This window comes from Zeus faber (genome assembly GCF_960531495.2).
Source record: "Zeus faber genome assembly, chromosome: 12".
NCBI classification, from domain to species: Eukaryota; Metazoa; Chordata; class Actinopteri; order Zeiformes; family Zeidae; genus Zeus; species Zeus faber.
This window is the reverse complement of record NC_137196.1, coordinates 8,560,714-8,580,339: the sequence shown is the minus strand read 5'-3', so window position 1 is coordinate 8,580,339 and position 19,626 is coordinate 8,560,714. Positions and strand designations below refer to the sequence as shown.

The 19,626-nt window shown below is 42.0% G+C and overlaps 2 protein-coding genes across 2 annotated transcripts in view; both read left to right on the top strand.

The window, feature by feature from the left end:
* The first annotated feature begins 3,883 nt into the window (after positions 1–3,883).
* Positions 3,884–8,449, top strand: LOC307238257 (protein ABHD8-like). The gene is made up of 5 exons (XM_080011186.1): positions 3,884–3,966; positions 4,259–5,106; positions 5,615–5,785; positions 5,925–6,141; positions 6,266–8,449. Exons 2-5 carry the CDS (start codon positions 4,268–4,270, stop codon positions 6,476–6,478), a joined length of 1,440 nt encoding a protein of 479 aa, XP_079867312.1. The 5' UTR covers positions 3,884–3,966; positions 4,259–4,267; the 3' UTR covers positions 6,479–8,449.
* Positions 8,450–9,499: 1,050 nt separating this feature from the next.
* The window catches only part of LOC307237588 (lysine-specific demethylase 4A-like), a 29,973-nt gene continuing 19,846 nt past the window's right edge, over positions 9,500–19,626 (top strand). Inside the window, exons 1-13 of the mRNA XM_080010340.1 lie at positions 9,500–9,594; positions 10,448–10,481; positions 11,128–11,284; positions 11,615–11,790; positions 11,906–12,020; positions 12,104–12,297; positions 12,522–12,571; positions 12,665–12,768; positions 15,042–15,179; positions 15,660–15,883; positions 17,751–17,932; positions 18,372–18,973; positions 19,483–19,572. Of these exons, the coding sequence (XP_079866466.1) occupies positions 11,144–11,284; positions 11,615–11,790; positions 11,906–12,020; positions 12,104–12,297; positions 12,522–12,571; positions 12,665–12,768; positions 15,042–15,179; positions 15,660–15,883; positions 17,751–17,932; positions 18,372–18,973; positions 19,483–19,572 (2,016 nt within the window). The 5' untranslated portion in view covers positions 9,500–9,594; positions 10,448–10,481; positions 11,128–11,143. The remainder of the gene's footprint in view (positions 9,595–10,447; positions 10,482–11,127; positions 11,285–11,614; positions 11,791–11,905; positions 12,021–12,103; positions 12,298–12,521; positions 12,572–12,664; positions 12,769–15,041; positions 15,180–15,659; positions 15,884–17,750; positions 17,933–18,371; positions 18,974–19,482; positions 19,573–19,626) is intronic.

The window sequence follows — 19,626 nt, the reverse complement described above, 5'->3', positions numbered from 1 at the left end:
TCCAATTCCTCTATACAGTAGGATTGCACCGTTTTTTCTGCAGATGACATACCTGGTTTTGAAATAAATAAACGTAAATCTTGTTTTGTTTTTTTCTCGAACCAAAGTCACCTGACTATGTTAGAAGTGTAGTATAGATATTTACCTTGAAATGTAGTACTTACTGAAACCCAGTACTTTTACACAGTTACTTTCCACCACTGAAGGTAAGCACTACATAATTCGTATTTAAATCTTGGGAGGTGGCAACCATCAATCATCCATTTTAAATTAAATTGGGTACTGGTATACACACGTGTTTTGTTGTGGATAACAGTAGCATGTTCAGACATAACACGGATTGGTACCACCTTTACAAGCTAGCTTGCTAACGTTTACAATAGAACACAAACAAATGACGAGACGTGTGACAAGAATACTGATTTTATCACCTGCTCGAAGAAATCATCCCGCCTATGCGAAAAATGCAGTGCCTTGCGATATTCATTTTGGAATATACACACAATTCTCACGGGCATGAGAACAGCGTGAAAGTCACTAGACGGCAAACCGCTACCGCCGGTACATGCAACGCCGTGATTGGCCAGGCGAGTTACTGCCAGCCAATAAGATTCAGTCTTACTGGAGTGTGGCAGCGGAGGACCTCACGTCGCCAAGAAACTGCAGCGTTTGACTTTGCCAACCGCCAGATTATTATTATTATTATTATTATTATTATTATTATTATTATTATTATTATTATTATTATTATTATTAATATTATTATTATTATTATTGTTACACTAATGTTGTTGTTACACTAATCTCTGTCGCAATGTAGCTTGAATGTTATTCTCCCTTGTAAGTCGCTTTGGATAAAAGCGTCTGCTAAATGTAAATGTAAATGTAAATGTAAATTATTATTATTATTATATAATATAGATATATTATTATTATTATTATTATTATTATTATTATTATTATTATTATTATTATTATTATTATTATATAACATAATAATAATATATAATATATATATATTATATTAATAATAATAATAATATCAATAATAATAATAATAATAATATATTATCTTATATTATATTATATTATATATTATTATTATATATAATAATAATAATAATAATAATAATAATAATAATATCAATAATAACATCAATAATAAAAAATAATAATTATAGTCTTAAAAGAAAAGCATCACATAAAGCAACATATAACTTCCTTTTAAGTTGAACCATCATCCATTTATAACGATAGTATTTAGATCTTGCACAGCTGGTACTATCTTTTTTGCTTTTCTCATTTCAAATTTGACATTTCATTTTTCTCCCTTCTTTGTCCTGCACAGCCGTGACCTTCGCACCGTGTTTGTATGACAGCATGCGACGAATACAACTTCATCTGAGGCGTGTAAGTGTGATCGGAGGTTTAATTGGGGCCGTAACGGTATTAAGTCGTGTAGGTGGTCATGTAGAACTGGCCCATCGCGCTACCACTACGCGACGATCCATTCGCACACGCACACGCCCGCACAGTTGTCCATCTTCCAGCCTTGGCAACAAGGATGGAGGACTCTCCAATTGGCTCTACCGGGCCGGGGGTGGTCCGCCATTCGCCCAGTGTAGTGCCACTCAGGGCACGGTGACAGGGGGATTGCGGGCACAGCGGTGTGGGGGGCTGGGTGGAATCTGGCTGGGTGCGCAGAAGATGCGGATGCTGATGGGGAAGAGCTCTAACCGTTCACTTATTATGGGGGGCTTATTAAAATGCATCCGGCACATTTATGGATCTGTACATTTAAGTCTCTGTGCATTTTCTATCACAGTGCAATGCAGCGCATTAGCAGCTCACATTAGTTGTGCAGCTGCGTGTAGCTGAATTGCAAATGTAATTCTTTTTTATTTTACAGTTAAATTTGCCACGTTGACTGTCATCTATTTGCCCCATAATTCTAATCTACCTTGACAAACCACAGTCGTGCGGGTAAGTGATCAGTGTTGTCTTCTTCTTGTTAACCTTTTTCGTGCTGCAGGAGAGACCCGCGCGGTAAACAAAATAATGTCATTATGGCATCGCACTGCCTTGGATTGTTTATATGTAAAATGCACCTAGGATCGTTGTCTACTTGTTTTTTTTACAATTTAATTGATTTGCATCTGATTACCGCAATGATGGATGTATTTTACCCATATATCTGCAGTTGTTTATTTAAACAGTCGTACATGATTCGGGCATTATGATGCAAATGTCTTGAACACACACACGGTGAAAGTTTTCAATATTTGCACATTTATAATTGCTATTCTCTGTAGGTAATGTGGAGCAGCGCGCTGTGTGCCAGTGTCACAGGCTACTTGATGCTCTGTTTACCACCACAATTCTGCAATGCAGACAAGACATTAAGATGGCGAAAAAAATAGTCTTCTTTGGCTCAGTGGATCCTCTATTGTGACTGGGCTTAGCACTAACATGGTTTTGTACTGAGGCTGGATCCCTTTGAGACTGAAACACAGTCAGACTATCTAATTATAATTCCACAAAGCTTCCTGCGTCCACTCACGTACTAGATAAGTGGCTGATTAATGCATTGCATGATGCGTGGGATACGGGCCTGTGTTTATTGGTTTATACAATAATATTAATAATAATAATAATAATCATTAATAATAAATCATATTTTGACATGCATTTAAAACATGGTGGTTAGATCATCATCATCATCATCATCATTCTGATTCTGATTCTGATCATCATCATCATCATCATCATCATCATCATCATCATCGTCATCATCATCATCATCAATGACATGCAATGATTATATTGCAATGAAGAAAGGTTTTGTCCCAAAAAACTAAACATATTTTTGCTTTTACACATTCTCTCAACATTAATTGGTGGTGACAATTGAAATTATCTGCAGTGAATTGTGTGTGTTTGTGTGTGACTTGAGAGAGTTGTTAGGCATTTGGGAAAAAGATGCCATCTTTCCTTTGCCTTGTGGGTAAAACTCAATACATGATTCCTGAGCTGGATCAAACCATCACACACACACACACACACGCACACGCAAACGCACACGCAGACACACACACACAAACAAACACACAGACTGACTTTCGGCCATTGTGTATTTGTAGGGGTACGTCCTTGATTGATTCCTCTTATCTTTCTATTTCACAATATATGTAAATAGTGAACTTTTTTTTTTAAACATTGCCTAAATGTTACCTTAGCCTAGTATTTTGATCATGATCATAACAATAATAAACAATACAGTCACTAGTTTGTTTTCTGTATGCACTATTCAGTATGAATAATTAAGACATCTATGAAGACAGTGGGTAAATAATGTATGTGGAGAGAATACAAACCTGTACCCTAAGGAAAGAGGAGAAATATGCCCCCCATCACCACCCACTCTTATTATATCCAAAACATAAGAAATGGGTTATATGTTAAGAATTGCCACTTTTTATTGGAAAGATTCTGCAGACCAAAGTAATTTCCTACCACAGTTGTGTTGTTAATGAATATTTCGGTTGTTTAAGATGGATTACATAATATACTGTGTGTTTAGAGTAGTTGGGTTAGGGTTAGATGAGGTTCATAATTCCCTCTCAAGGAAACAGTGTCTTTGACACTTCCTATTCTGTTTCCCCCGAGATAATCATGTTGAATTCATACAAATATTTGTAAATGCATCGCCTCCAACATGCTCCACTCATACACCTTCATTTTAACCTACCTCCTTGTATTTGGTATATGCTGCCGGCTTACACCCAGTCATGTGCCATTACTGACCTTCTCTATTTATACACTCCGAGGCTGACCGTGTTGCAAGGAGGGACTGGCTATTCATAGGGAACGTCATGGTCAATATGTTTCACCACACTCAAAACAAGAAGCGTGTTTTTATGCCAGATTATTTCCTTTTTGGACCCAATATGAGCTATATATTGCACGGTAGGGAAACTGCATTTTAGTGGAAGGACATGCACAACAGCTTGCGTAACAACTGTGTTTAGTTCCTGCGTATTGCTAAGGACTTGTTGTGACTTGTGTGATCCCTCTTTGTACGGTGATAGCGATGAAAAGAATATTGTTTAAAACTGAGGGCAGATAAAGCAGATCCAGAAATCCTATAGTGTGTGTGTGTGTGTGTGTGTGTGTGTGTGTGTGTGTGTGTGTGTGTGTGTGTGAGTCTGGAGGTGTTCACGTATCTCTTGTGTTCTTTTATGTGTCTCCATGCATGCAGAGGGACACCATGTTGACAAGCATCGCTGACGGAATACTGTGCTGCCTGACTGGGAAGGCTGCCAGTCTGGTGCTACCCCTGGAGTCCTCGGAACCCTCTAATGGCTTTGAGTTTGTGGAGGTCAAGCCTGGGAGAGTCCTGCGGGTGCGGCACATCATCCCGGAGCGCCACCCGCTTGTAAACCAAAACCAAGCGTCGGGGAAGAGAGAGACTGATGCCCCCGCCGACGGTGCTGGTGGCCGCGAGGGCTCTAACGCGGGGAGTAAAAGCCCCGGCGGCAGCAGCGTGCACTGCAAGAGGAAGATCACCGTCTACCGCAACGGCCAGCTGGTCATCGAGAACCTCGGCGACATCCTGCACTCCGAGATCCTGCAGTGTCAGGACGGCGACCTGGAGCCCTGCAGCACCGTTGAGGTGGAGCTGGCCGACTTCAAAGAGCTGGCCTCGTCCCCAGAACCCAACCCCGTTCCCCCGCCGCAGCCGCCGCCGCCGTCCGGGGAGCAGAAGCTGGCCCCGGCCCCGCCCCCTCGCCGGCGCCGACGGAAACCCAAGCGCACTGTGCTCATCGACTCGAGGAGGGAGATCTCCAGCTGCAAGGGGACGCACTCGGATGTGGCGCTGTTCTTTCTGCACGGTGTGGGCGGCTCCCTGGACATTTGGGGGAGCCAGCTGGACTTCTTCTCTCGGCTGGGCTACGAGGTCATCGCGCCGGATCTGGCGGGGCACGGGGCCAGCATCGCCCCACAGATCGCTGCAGCGTACACATTTTATGCACTTGCAGAAGACCTTCGGGCCATTTTCAAGAGATATGCTCGAAAACGCAACATTCTCATCGGACACTCATATGGGTAAGTCTTTGAAGTAGGTTTTTTTATTTTTACTGGCAAGCAAAGTATTCAACAAGTATTCAACCAAAGGAAGTATTTGTATATAAAAGTATAGCCCATGTGTTTAAGGGTTTCTAGGACCCATATTTGAGACAGATTTAAACAGGTGCCATAGGTCTATAATTTCCGACCTGTCATTTAAAAAAGAAAAAGGCCATTAATGCTCCCAAAGTGGAATGACGTTGAAGTTTTCACCTTTAAACCGTATTGTAGCTTATTGTCTCCAGCTTCGAAAAGTAAGTCAGGCCTTGTAGCCATCTACAGTGTTTTTCCACTGTAGGATATTACATCCGAGAAATAATAATTACGGCAATTGCATCTTGGATGGTCTCAGGAAGAAATACACCTTGGTAAATTTGAAATTTAAGTTTGACTAAAAATGTCCACTAATGTGATCTGCTTCTGCTGCCCTACGCTGGACACACAACTCTCCTCACACATTGTACCCATGCCATTATCTCTCTCCCAGGGTGTCATTCTGCACCTTCCTAGCACACGAATATCCTGATCTGGTCCACAAGGTGGTGATGATCAACGGAGGAGGTCCCACGGCACTGGAGCCTAGCCTGTGCTCCATCTTCCAACTGCCCTCGTGTGTCCTTCACTGTCTGTCTCCCTGCCTGGCCTGGAGTTTCCTCAAGTAAGATCGCTGACTGCGCTGTTCTAAGATTAAGATTAACACGCTGATTCTCTATTACAAGAACTCTCAAGGTATATGTCCATTCTACTGTCGACCAAATACTCCGAACTAACAGACAGTGTCTTTCCCGTGACCGCAGAGCTGGATTTGCCCGTCAAGGTGCCAAGGAGAAGCAGCTTTTGAAGCAGGGAAATGCCTTCAACGTGTCGCCTTTCGTTCTTCGTGCCATGATGAGCGGGCAGTACTGGCCGGAGGGGGATGAGGTGTACCACGCTGAGCTCACCATGCCCATCCTTCTGGTGCACGGCATGTGTGACAAATTTGTGCCTGTGGATGAGGACCAGCGCATGGCAGAAGTATGTCGGCAAATTGTTTTTTTTTTACACAAGATTGCTATTTGGCTGATGACTGACCTGGTTGTGTTTGTTGTGTTGTGTTGCCTGTCGTTAAGTCCTGCTTTAATTTTGGCTTATTTTCCAGATCCTGCTGTTTGCCTTCCTAAAAGTTATTGAGGAAGGAAGTCACATGGTCATGATGGAGTGCCCTGACGCCGTGAACACCCTCCTGCACGAGTTCTTCCTGTGGGAGCCGGACATGTCCAAAACGGAAAATACCAAAATGGATACAGAGACGACGGCTACCGTCAATGACACGGTCCAGACGCTGAGAGTAAATAAGACCATCGACAAATAACCTATGGGTCTTGTTTTTCGGTGGAAACGATCAGAGGGCCTTCTACAACAGTCGGTGTGTGTGTGTTCTTAATGGCTGCTCCCAGGCTGAGAGCTGTTATACAACAAACCAGCGTCTTCTGGACGTTGGTGGCTGATGGTGCTTCAAGGAAAAGCAGGACTCTTAAAGGACTCAGGGCGAATGGCCAATGAAGAGGTACAGAGATGGAAGAAGATGTCCATGGAAATGTCAGACATGTGAGGAAATGTATGCAAAGACAAAGATTGCCCGTTTCTGCTTTCAATTTTACAGATCTGTGTGCTCCATCACATGGTGTTTTGCAAAAATGGCACAGTACTTGGAGGTCCAAAGAGCATAGTCCATTTGTGTTTTGTGTGTGAAATGTGTTCGGTGAAAAATGGACAACTGACAGACCAAAGCCTAAAGACCATGAAATGGTGTGTCGATATCCTTGCCTTCATCTAATATTCTCTGTAACGCATTGCAGAGTTTCCCTCCTGCCATTGTGAAATGGTCATTTACTAACAATTCTGCTTTTACAAAAAAAAGGATTAAGTATATTGAAGATCTGGGAAGTCAAAGAACAAATGCATTTTTCTAATTGAATGCTAATGGAGAGATTATTATTATGAAACTTGTGGTCGTAAGTATTAAAATTATATTGTACTACCAAAAGTTGACTGGATAGCAACAGGGGAATTGCGGTTAATATAAATATATAGAGTAATATACGCTTTTTGTGTTGGCTAGAAGAACATAGGCCTACTGTACATTGTACAACTGCAACTGAATAGAACATGTAACTTAAAAATCAAACATCCCTTGGAAACCATACACTGTGCATTAACCCAAACTTGAAGTCTTTGTCACATGTTTGGTTGATCTTTGCCTCAAGTATTAAAGCATTTCCTTTATATACAGACTGTGTCTGTATGTATTATAGAGTCTAGCTATTTAGTGAAAACAACAACAAACACATACAAGACGCCATAATTGCCCATTTCTCCAACATTTTTGCAACATAATAACATATTTTGAGTTTCATTAAATATTATCATGTAATAAACACTTTGTTCTCTATTTTTTTATGTAAAAAGGAAAGAAAGATTCTAATTGAATCTAGAGGGATTCTAATAGATTACCATAACCCCAAATTACAACTGTTCGTGTTGAAAAATAACAACCGCCATAACAATCAAATGTGTGTATCGCTATATTAACATTAACAAATGTGTTGAAAGCCAGTAAATGTTGGTGAACAAAAATATATGTATTCCTCAACTCCCCTCCAGTCAACCCTATGTATTTAAGAGTGTCAAATTGAGAGAATAAGCTAAAGTTGATGTTCGTTGAAGAACATTCATTTATGGATGTTCATTTATCTCATAATGAGACAGTCAGATACGAGAGGTTGGAAGCACATTCTAATATTCTCCCTAATTATGCTTAACTGTTGACCGCATGATAATGACTCTTTTGTGGTACAGCAAGTAAATGGGTGGATTTGAAGCTAAGTCTTCTTTATCATCAGGTCTGCTACATATGCATATTTTCAGAGGATGGATGCAAAATGACTGGACATATGCAATCTGAATAACATAGATGTTGAGTTTTGTATGATAGGACAGAGGAAAATGGAGACTTTTATAAAAAAACAAAACTGAGCTAGCCCTGTTGCCTAGAAAGGCTATATATTCAACATGGTCTTTAAAACATACCAATAAGTGCTGCTGATACTGTATGTATGTCTGACTTTTTTTGGTGTAAATGGTCCATAGAAATCATTACAACTGCAGGGTGCACATGCACTTATTATTCTGCTAATAGTCGTGCAATAAAATTGTCAGTGCTCCACGTGATAACATTTGTGACAAGAAAATGTGTTAATGTTATTGTTGCATTTATTCCTGGGAATCATAACATATGCACTGCCTGAATGTAGATGCATATAAAAGTATATAGCCTATCAAACCTGTTGAATTAAGTGTATGAATGTGCCTTTTGTGGCATGAAATAAAAACAGATGTTCACAATCCGTGGCTGTTGTTGATGTGCATGTTATATGTTGATGTGCATGTTATAAAAGTCTGCAAGCAGCAAGCTTGAATAGATACATCGCTCAAGTGTTGCTTGAGGTGCATGGAAGGAGATACCGGCTGTAGCTTTGTGTTAGCGTTGGTACTAATCCAAATGCACTTGGACGCCTCTCACCGTCCACTGTTCTGCAGGTCTACTTCTGAATATGAATGCCAAGATTGGGTCTGGGCAGTGTCTTGTAAACATCAGCGCAATCTCACTACTGAGCCTATCTGTTCTCCTGCCATGTCGCTTAATGCATTCTTCCGAAACGTCCGCTGCTCTGTTCAAGCGAAGCCAGTAATCATATGGGCCCTCGCTGTGTCTTGGTATGGTACTATGACCTAACCTGATAACCTTTTTATAGAGTTTTTTTATAAAACATATTTGCTACTCATTGATGTCTGATAGATAGGCATGACAAAGAGAAAGAAAGAAAGAAAGAAAGAAGTCAATCAATCAATCAATCAATGTGCGCTCATAACAATTTTAGGTTTTAGCATACATACATTTAGAATACTGAATAAATTATGAAAAATTAAATAGAGAATATTCATTTCGTGATTGATAGATATCGGCACCCTGCACTTACTAATCCGAATAACTGTAAATAGGAAAACAAAAAACATAGAAAATACAAAAAAAAAAAAATAATAATAATAATAATAATAATAATAAAAATAAAAAAATTATAATATATACATATACATATACATATATATATATATATATATATATATATATATATATATATATATATATATATATATATGATACAATTAAAGCCAATAAAATAAAACCAAATATACAGTAGACGATCCTCCAACTCGCCGTCTGATTGGCTAACGAAACTACCGTGCGTGGTGTGGTAAACAACGTCGGGGAGGCGTGCGCATGCGCAGAGCCGTAAATGGAGGAACGCGATCTGGTCACGGAGACATTAGTTAATAATCCGTGATATCGCCGTTACCGGGTCCTTCTTTGATACCGGCATCAAGGCTCTCGCCGCTTGCAGGCGGAGAGCGGCACCCGGAGAGTCGGTAAGTGGAGCCGTTTTGCGGTTTTTTTTTTTTTAACGATTTCGCGCTTGGACTTGACCGAAATGTTAGCTTCTAGAAAGGTGGCGATCACCCGTCTGCTAGCGGCTGTAGCTGTAGCGTTCGACGCCCAGCCCGTTTGGTCCGCTAATGTCGACTTCCACGCTTCATACATATAGTATTCCACGGGATTGGAGTTCTGTGCACGTACTTTCTACTGGCGCCGCTAACCTAGTATTAGCTTAGCTTGTCAGTCGAGTGGCTGCTCTAGGTATAGCAATAAGTTCAAGTCTTAAATCGTTCCGTGCACGGGAACGCCGACACATTTCAATACATTTCAGTACATCTTCGTATACTTTTTAAGCAGTTAAGCGCTGACAGGTTTACTACTTTAATTGGACTCCCGTGATGTTTAGCCGTGATGGGCACCGGCCGTTTCCCGTTGTAGCATGCTAACACTCTGGCTGCGTAGCGACTTTCTCTTGGACGAGATAATGTGGTGGAATAAAAGAGAGCGAAGACCGGGTCGTAATTTTCTAAGTACCGCGTAAGAAGCACAACAGGGTTGGGTGCAGTATTCAAAAATAAACGAAAGTGAAAGCATTGTTAATTTAAAAAGCAAAGTATTGACCATAAAAAGAAATATTTTACACCATTAAATGTTTTGCTAATTACTTTAGGGCTTAGTTACAATCAATGTTATGGATTTTCGCTTCAGTTAATATCTCATTTGCAAGTATCAAAATATTAATTTATCCACTTGGCTGCTCGTCAGTGTTCATGTCTATCACAGCAATGTCATTTGTAGCACTGTAAATATAAATATCCTTAAACTATTTAATACTTGTATTTGCAGGACACGCGAGTTGTGACAACCCCTCTGGCCAAAGGTGTGTGTGTGTGTGTGTGTGTGTGTGTGTGTGTGTGTGTGTGTGTGTGTGTGTGTGTGTGTGTGTGTGTGAATGCGATTACTTTTTTTTTTTTTCCTGGCAATATTGTTATTGGCTCAGATGCTTAGAAATGCCTGCAGATTGTAGGCTATGGTATACTAACACATGTAGCTTAATCACTTTGTGAGGGTTACTTTATTAGGATGTTAGCTGTGATAATAAGCATTTTTTGTAATGTGTATAGAGTAGTGTCAGTAATTTTATATTGGATTACAATTTCATATACCAGTGAAACAAGTTACAAACTTTGACACTTTCTTACAATTGCTGCTTAGCCTCAAATTCTTACAAGATGTTTATTTATCACATCCATATACATACGAGCATACATATGCAGTGATATGTCATTGCAACGCACCTAGAGATTGTGCACAATAAGTACTAATCTGAACACAATAGCTAAATTAAACTAAACTAACTGAACTGATTCCTAAAACGTAAGGCAGTTAGTAAATAGAATAAAATTAAGTAAAATAAGAGTCAACGCGCACTGTACTTAGTGGACAAAATAGAAATAAAAGGAATGGACTAGTGTCAGAGTTTGACACAGAAATGACCCTAACCCCATCACTTTATGTCTGTGTAGGGACCGGGCCGTTGAGATGGCGTCAGACGTGGCCTCCCAGAATCCCTGCTCCAGGGGAATCATGACCTTTCGTCCCACCATCGAGGAGTTCCAGAGTTTCAATCGCTACATCGCTTACATGGAATCCCAGGGGGCGCACAAAGCCGGCCTAGCCAAAGTGAGCGCTCTAACAAACACGCCCTCTTCCATTTGCCCTTGACAGGGGTGGGAGAGAACAGTCCTCCTGGTCTTCCCACGCTCCACTACCTGCAGTATATGTTGCCCCCATGTCCCCTGAGTTCTGGGGGACAATTCAGCATTGTCACTCTTTGTCTTCCAGTTGTTTTGTATCGTGATAATATTGAGACCATGTCCTATTGTGATAAACAATTTGTAAGTTTAATTGATCATAAGAGAATATGACCGAGATTTCCTTGCTATTTGAGGTTTGAAATATCTCAAAACACTACTCAAAATTCAGCCCTTTAACTCACTCTCTCCTCCCAAGATCGTCCCCCCAAAGGAATGGAAGCCCAGGCATTCCTACGATGATATTGATGACCTGGTGATACCTGCACCCATTCAGCAGGTGGTGACGGGCCAGTCGGGTCTGTTCACACAGTACAACATCCAGAAGAAAGCCATGACCGTCAGGGAATTCCGCAAAATCGCCAACAGCGACAAGTGAGTAGTGCTGGCATTTTAAATATGATGACCAACTACGTATATTTTATGAGTTCTTTGTCGGTAGCACTAACCATGAAATGAACCAATGAGGTTTGTTTTTTGACGTGGGCAGATTCTGTAGCCCTCGCTACCACGACTTTGAGGAGCTGGAGAGAAAGTATTGGAAGAATGTGACGTTCAACCCTCCCATCTACGGCGCAGATGTCAATGGAAGTCTATATAACCCGGTGAGCATATTTTTTTTTATTACATTCATAATAATGTTGGCTACGATGACGTTTTATTTTTTAACGTGTCTCCCGTGTCACAGGAAGTAAAAGAGTGGAACATTTGTCAGCTGAACACCATCCTTGACACTGTGGAGCACGAAAGCGGCATCACCATCGAGGGGGTCAACACGCCCTACTTGTACTTTGGTATGTGGAAGACCACCTTCGCCTGGCACACGGAGGACATGGACCTCTACAGCATTAACTACTTGCACTTTGGAGAGCCCAAATCATGGTAAACAAAAAACATTTGTAGAATTTAGGATTTTTAATTATGTTTTAATTCATTGGTAAATAAAAACATATGGTATCTAATTGCCAGCAGTTTGGAATGGAAATTATAGTGCAGAATATTGTCTTGTTCTGAACAAATGATAAAAGTAGCTTGAATGAGTTAAATATTTATAGATACATGTGCAATATTAGTTTCATTAACTAAACAAAGTCATGTGCCTGCAGGTACTGTGTTCCTCCTGAGCACGGCAAGAGAATGGAGCGCCTCGCTCAGGGTAAGAGTAGATCCTTCTTTGGTGATGTGCATTGTTCATATACAGCAGCTATCTAAGAGAATAGGACACAATCTCTCCTTTGCTTTTTTGCAGGGTTTTTTCCTGGCAGCGCCCAAAATTGTGAGGCATTTCTGAGGCACAAAATGACTCTCATCTCTCCCTCCATATTGAAAAAATATGGCATTCCCTTTGAAAAGGTATTTAATTGATTCCAGGGCTCCAGACTGCAACCATTTAGTCGCATTTTGCGACCATTTTTAGAGACAGTGCTACTACATTTTATAACTAGGAGCACCACCGCGAATTGCAGATATGCAGATTGTTTATTTATTTTGAAATCATCTTATATCATGTGAAACACTGTGTGTGTGTGTGTGTGTGTGTGTGTGTGTGTGTGTGTGTGTGTGTGTGTGTGTGTGTGTGTGTGTGTGTGTGTGTGTGTGTGTGTGTGTGTGTGTGTGTGCGTGCGTGCGTGCGTGCGTGCGTGCGTGCGTGCGTGCGTGCGTGCGTGCGTGCGTGCGTGCGTGCGTGCGTGCGTGCGTGCGTGCGTGCGTGCGTGCGTGCGTGCGTGCGTGCGCGCGCGCTGTCAACATTGGCCCAAAATCACGCTTCAATATTCCTTCTGAAAAAACACATAAGTTGGAATATCCTTTACAATTTTAAAATGTTACAATTTGACCAACTTTCTGCTGTGTTATTGCCCATGAGGCTTGCGTGATTGTGCAAAATTTCAGTCGTCCAATTGCGGCCCTCCTCCTCCAGTGAGCAGGGACCCAGACTGGGGGGTGGGGTGGCTCCTTTCCCAGGGATAGTTACTCGATTTGGTCCTTTTTATTTTGCCCCTCCGTTCTTTATCCCCCCCCCCCAGTGAGACCTGGCGCTCCGTCCTGGGCTGCGGTGCACTTTGCACCGCATGTACGTTGTGTGTATAGTCTGGATGGAGCCTAGAAAACCGCACCTTACCTTTTTTTTATGTAATGAACATAAAGCTGTACCTGCACCTGCTCAGCTGACAGATTTAAAAAATAAACAAAATAGAGTGCACAGAGCGGCTATTATATATATATATATATCACTTTTGATTTTTCCTACTTAACTTTGTGACTTTTTCCTTTAAAGGGGATCCATTATGCTCCTTTTAACACATGGTCATATAGGTCTCTGAGGTCCCCAAAACATGTTTTGGAAAACCTTTTTTGGCTAAGAAATACCACTCAGATTATGCATTCGAACCATTGTGACATGCCTCTTAACCTTGACTGTTCTAAAACGAGCTGTTTCAGTGTGTGTAGCTGTAATGAGCAGCTAAGCCCCTAGTTCTGAGCCAATTGAGTTTGAGAACAAGTTCAGGGTTCTGTGAGCCAATGGGGTTTCAGCTTTGTTTTATTTACTCTGTAAACTTTCACTGATTTCACCATAGCGCTACATTAAAATCGGTTTCTGAACAAATTTGAGGCGAGAAATAAGCAATCCAGTTGCTGAATCTTCAATTATATTAGATCTAAAAGGCCTTTAAAGATTGGTTCCAACTTTGGTTGGCGTGCTCCAAGCTTGTGCGAGACACGGACACCCTACCGCGATGCACCAGGACTCTCACGCGGACTCTCATGTTTCATGTAAACGTCGGAAAATTAAATTATTATTAATACATCTAAAATAAAAACACACAATTTTTATTGGTTTTGTTTGCAGAAACGGACAGTTGTTCCGATGGAGCAGATTACCATATAAAGAAATCCAGCACGAGCTGACGTCAGCTCGGTTTTCAAAGGTTTTTTTTTTCTACTCTCAGCACGAGCTGACGTCAGCTTGTGCTGAGTAGAAAAAAAAAAACCTTTGAAAACCAAGCGGTCAGAAGCCTGAGCGTTTTGTTCACAGCAATTACTTTGTTATTAGTCTACGTCTTTATTTTACACTTCAGGCACATCTTATATGAACATCCGACATTGTAACGTGTGTGTGTGTGTGTGTGTGTGTGTGTGTGTGTGTGTGTGTGTGTGTGTGTGTGTGTGTGTGTGTGTGTGTGTGTGTGTGTGTGTGTGTGTGTGTGTGTGTGTGTGTGTGTGTGTGTGTGTGTGTTCTGTCTGTCAGAAAATAAGTAAAAGCATAATAGATCCCCCTTGTAATAAGAGAGCAAATTGTTATTTCTGTAAATTGTCTATTTATTACCAAAGCATTTATCAGTAATACAGTTATGATGGAAACATTATGAATATGTTGCATTGCATGTTGATTTGAGTGCTCCTCCTCAATTTTGTGCTGGTGCCCCTAAAACCTAGTTGGGAGCAGCAGTGCTACTTGCGGAAAAAGTTAGACTGGAGCCTTGGATTCTGTTCATTCGTAACGTGTCTCTCTACCTCTATCATGACACTTATATTTGTCTTGTTTTATAACCGCCAAACATGTAAACACTTTACATAGACTTCTTTCATAATACCTTTGTTCCTTTTTTTTGTTTTTTTTGTCACAGATTACTCAGGAAGCAGGGGAGTTTATGGTGACCTTTCCATATGCCTATCATGCTGGCTTCAACCACGGCTTCAACTGCGCCGAGTCAACCAACTTTGCTACCCAGAGGTGGATCGAGTATGGCAAGCACGCAGTTCTGGTAAGTCAGAATGCAAAAATTATTTCATCATTCATTTCAACAATTATGTACCTAGTTTAGGTTTAGTTTAGACCGTTGTGGATTTATTTGTTCTGTTGCATAGTATCATATGACAGGAGAGAACACACATACACTCGCTCAGTATTTATTAAAAATGCATTGGATTCATCGTGGATCTTTCTTGAGGCATATGCTGACAAATTGGAGAACATGTGAATTTTTATACTATAGCCAGGACCAAAAATGTGCAGAGTTGGAGTCTTCACGACCTAAATATCTTAGTACCAACATCACAAGGAGATTTAATATATTGCACATTTATAATACAATACCAAACAAATAATACTTAATTAAATCATATTGATGAATAATTTGTCATTGGCTTGATTAGTGCCCTACAACAACCTTGCTTGCAGAATTGAGAGCTGAAATAGAACAAAAGTATTTTCTCAGGCCTTTTTTATTTCTTTTCTCTTCCAGTGCTCGTGCCGCAAAGACATGGTTAAGATTTCAATGGACGTGTTTGTGAAGAAGTTCCAGCCTGAGCGCTATGAGAAGTGGCTGGCGGGGCGAGACACGGCCCCCATCAACCACTCGCGGCCCACCCCAGAGGCCAGGGAGTTCCTGGGGGAGGGCTTGGACAACCTCCAAAGCACCGACGGCAGCTCCCAGGAAAGCTGTACTGAGGAGGCAGAGCGAAAGAGGTGAGATTATTTTGCGGGATGTTCCTATTGTGCTATATGCTAATGGTAACGCTTTTGAGGGAAGGCGGAATTTCCTTTCAAAGGTACAGGTAATGCTGCATTCACATGGACCACGGGAGACGGCAAACTGGAAGTCATGTTAGTGGACGAGAGCATGATGGCAGACAGGCAGAGAAATGTTAAATGGCATTTGCTGTCCAAGTTAAAATATTTAAGCTTTCTGCCGCCCTCTGTGACGTCATTACAGCCGGATATTACGTAGGCGACGAGCCGACTCTAGGTTCAAGATTCAAAAGGTTTATTTGTCACATACATATACATACGTTCATACACATATGCAGTGAAATGTCTTTGCAACGCACCCGGAGATTATACGCAATAAGCTCTAAACCGAACACAATTGCTAACCTAATTCCTACTTAGCAAACTAACTGATTCCTTAAACGTAATGCAGTTAGTGAATAGAATAATAAAATATGACTCAAAAAGGTAATACAGAGTGGGGGTACAAAATAGAAGTAAAGGGAATGGGGTTGTGTATATAGGATAGGCTATTTGTATATACAGATATCAGCAGTAAAGTGCATGTGAAAAAAGTGTGTATGGTGAGGATTCTTCAGGCTCTGCTACTACACCTGGTGTATAAGCCCTGCAGGGAGGGGAGGGGAGTTCCAGTAGTACGTTCAGCTGAACGCACCACCCTCTGCAGGGCCCGCCTGTCCTGAGCAGTACAGTTCATAAACCAGGCAGTGGTGTTGCCGGTCAGGATGCTCTCCACTGCTCCAGAGTAGAAGGACTTGAGGATCCTCACTGAGACCCTGAATTTCTCAGCTGCGTGAGGTGGTAAAGACGCTTCCTCGCCTTTCGCACCAGAGTGTCTGTGTGTGTTGTGTGTGTAGTCCATGTTAAGTCCTATGTGATGTGGACTCCGAGGTACTTGAAGCTGCTCACCCTGTCGACAGAAGCGGCATTAATCACCAACGGCGCGTGCCTCCTCGGTTGTAATCCCCTCGCAAAGGGATCCTCTACTGCGCATGTCTGCTGCAGCTACGATGAGTTTTGGAATCGTTGTCGGCAGATGCTGTTCTTTCTCTAATATCCCACTTAAATGGCTTAAATAAAAATGTGAATTGATATAAAAGTTTTTTTTTTAAATATTTATTAATTGCATGGAGGATGTTTGGTGCTTGTAGCAAGGAAGCAAATGGAGGATTTGGACTTGGTGGTCTTGCGTGGCGCAGTTGGTCCGGTAAAGTTGCGGCTCCAGGTTATTTCTTATATATTAATATAATTAAATACAATTACTTAAATCTATCTATCTATCTATCTATCTATCTATCTATCTATCTATCTATCTATCTATCTATCTATCTATCTATCTATCTATCTATCTATCTATCTATCTAAAATTAAAAATAACTCATGTAAAAGAAGGGCTTCTATTGGCAGTGCAAACTGGGTGATCAAAATTCTCTCGGTCAGTAGATTCTCATTCTCGCTCTCTCTAAATAATTTACTCTAATATGTCACCATACAGTACATCACCAAAGCCACATATTGTCACGTTTTGCCATGGTACCTCCTCGCTCCTCTGTGCTGTTATGTAAATGCAGCATAAGTCAAAAAATGTTAACGTTTTATATTGTCAGTTATGTTGAAATGTCCTCATCAACTCTTAAGTTTAGTTCCCTGTTGTTCCTTTAACTTATGTTTTTCATTTGTTTGATCCTGCAGCCGAAGAGGGAATATGAACAGCCAGTCAAATATGCCTAATAAACGAACCGCCCTTCCAATCTGGACGTGCGTTTTTCATTATTTGATATCTTCGCTTCTCAACATGGATCCTTTTTGTCTTGCTGACCCTCAGCCCGACACAGAGGATCGAGACCAAGAGGCACAGGGTTTGTCTGGAGGTGCCTGAGGAGGTGGTTCCTAGGGAGGAGGAGGAAGACGACAACGACGAAGAGGAGGAAAAGCAGTACGTGAGGCGCCCCAGGCTGAGCCTCATGCCTCCTCGTAACGTGTCGCCAGACTGCAGAAGAAATAAAGGTATAATCACCAGACCATAATCTTTAGTAATCCACCTGGAAGAGGTTTTCGGGGGGAATTCTGTGCAACGGGTTTATAACTTATAGAAGAAATACGTTTTGTGAGATGTGCAACAAATAGACCAGTAAAGGTATATAAAAATTCAAAACATATTACACAAACATGAATCACAATGATGACCATTCACAACATTGATAGGACAAAGGTAAGACATAACTAACTATACTAAAAAACTTGTGTATCGGGACAAGGATCCATATTTGTATTCTAATTGACTTAACACAAACCCTTTTTCAAAAAAAAAAATGAATAGTTCCATTCCATGAAATCCTGCCGTATGAACCGCAAACTCTACTCACTATGATGTGACAAGAAAGAGGACTAGACCTCTAGACCTTTCCAAAAATGTATTACTTATTTTAGTTTTTTTTATTCACAGGACCGCCCAAGTTGGTCGTCACGCCGACCAAACTGATGTTAATTGATCCGTTCCGCAAGTCTTTTACCCAGGGTAGCGGCGATGCGGGCCGACCTCCTCACTACACCAAGACCCGAGCGCCAGCCATAACTTCCCAGTCCCAGCACAGGAATGGCCAGCGGCCAGCAGCCGGCACAGAGTCCACATTTCAGCCAGGCCGCAAAATGGGAGTCGCCAGCCTGCTCTTCCACAAGACCGTGAGCCCAAAAGACGCCCTTCAGGTGCAAAGCTGTTCTCGGCTGCAGCCTCACACGCAGCTTCATGTGCACAGCTACGCCAAAGAGCACCAAGGCCCTCCTCTCCAGCACAAGGCCCAAACAGCGACTCCCATGCAGCCCCAGCCGCAGGCGTCCAGCCCCCAGAGGACAGACCCCCAGTCCGAGAACGTTGCTGGCATGGAGGAGGAGCGTCGAGCCGAGCCAAGCAGTCGGACAGAGGAAGAGCGGCTTAAAGTGTCCAAGCCCGTTATAGCTCAGGGTGAAGAGGATCCACCCTCCCAGACGCCAACACAGTCCAGAGAGGTGAAGCTGGAGGACGAGGCCCCCAGGCACAAGAGACAAAAGGTTCGTCTTTGTTGTGTCACCATTCATATCCACCTTGAAATTACCATTATTTTTTTTCCATCATATCGTGTATCATAGAGATGGCATTGTTACCAAATAACAATCCCATTTGGGGCCTGGGAGTCTGACACTGACATGTCTGTCACTGACCTGTAATCCGAGTCAGACCCTTATTCATCATGGTCGTTAGTCGTCACGTTAGCATTCTGTGTCACATTAGCATGGGTCGCCCCATTATCATTCTTCGTCACATTCACACTGACGGCCCTCCCCCCGGGCCCCACCACCTCCCCACCAGCCCGCTTACTGGGGCCGGGCTCCTCCCTGCTGCCTGAGCCGGGCCCCGCAGCCCGCTACTCGCCCCTGGAGCCGGGCCCCGCAGCCTGCTCGGGCTCTGCCGCAGGACCCAGAGAGAGAGATCTCTCTTTGGTTGTGGTGAACCATACTTGATTAGTAAACATCTGACTCTTGTTAAATGCTGAATTTCTACCCTGCTCTTCAAACTGCAGAGTGACCACTTGTCCCTACTGGATAGTGATAGGATTGTCATCTTGCAAGATGCCACGGGTATCATGAAAAAAACGCATCACGAGACAAAGGTGAGCAGGCGTAATTCACACACAGTTTATAATTGTCTGTGTGGACATGATGCC

Coding starts and splice junctions, on each gene's coding strand:
- LOC307238257 (XM_080011186.1), top strand. CDS start 4,268: ATGTTGACAAGCATCGCTGACGGAATACTGTGCTGCCTGACTGGGAAG. Junction 5,786..5,924: donor CTGGCCTGGAGTTTCCTCAA/GTAAGATCGCTG, acceptor CCGTGACCGCAG/AGCTGGATTTGCCCGTCAAG. Junction 6,142..6,265: donor AGGACCAGCGCATGGCAGAA/GTATGTCGGCAA, acceptor CTTATTTTCCAG/ATCCTGCTGTTTGCCTTCCT.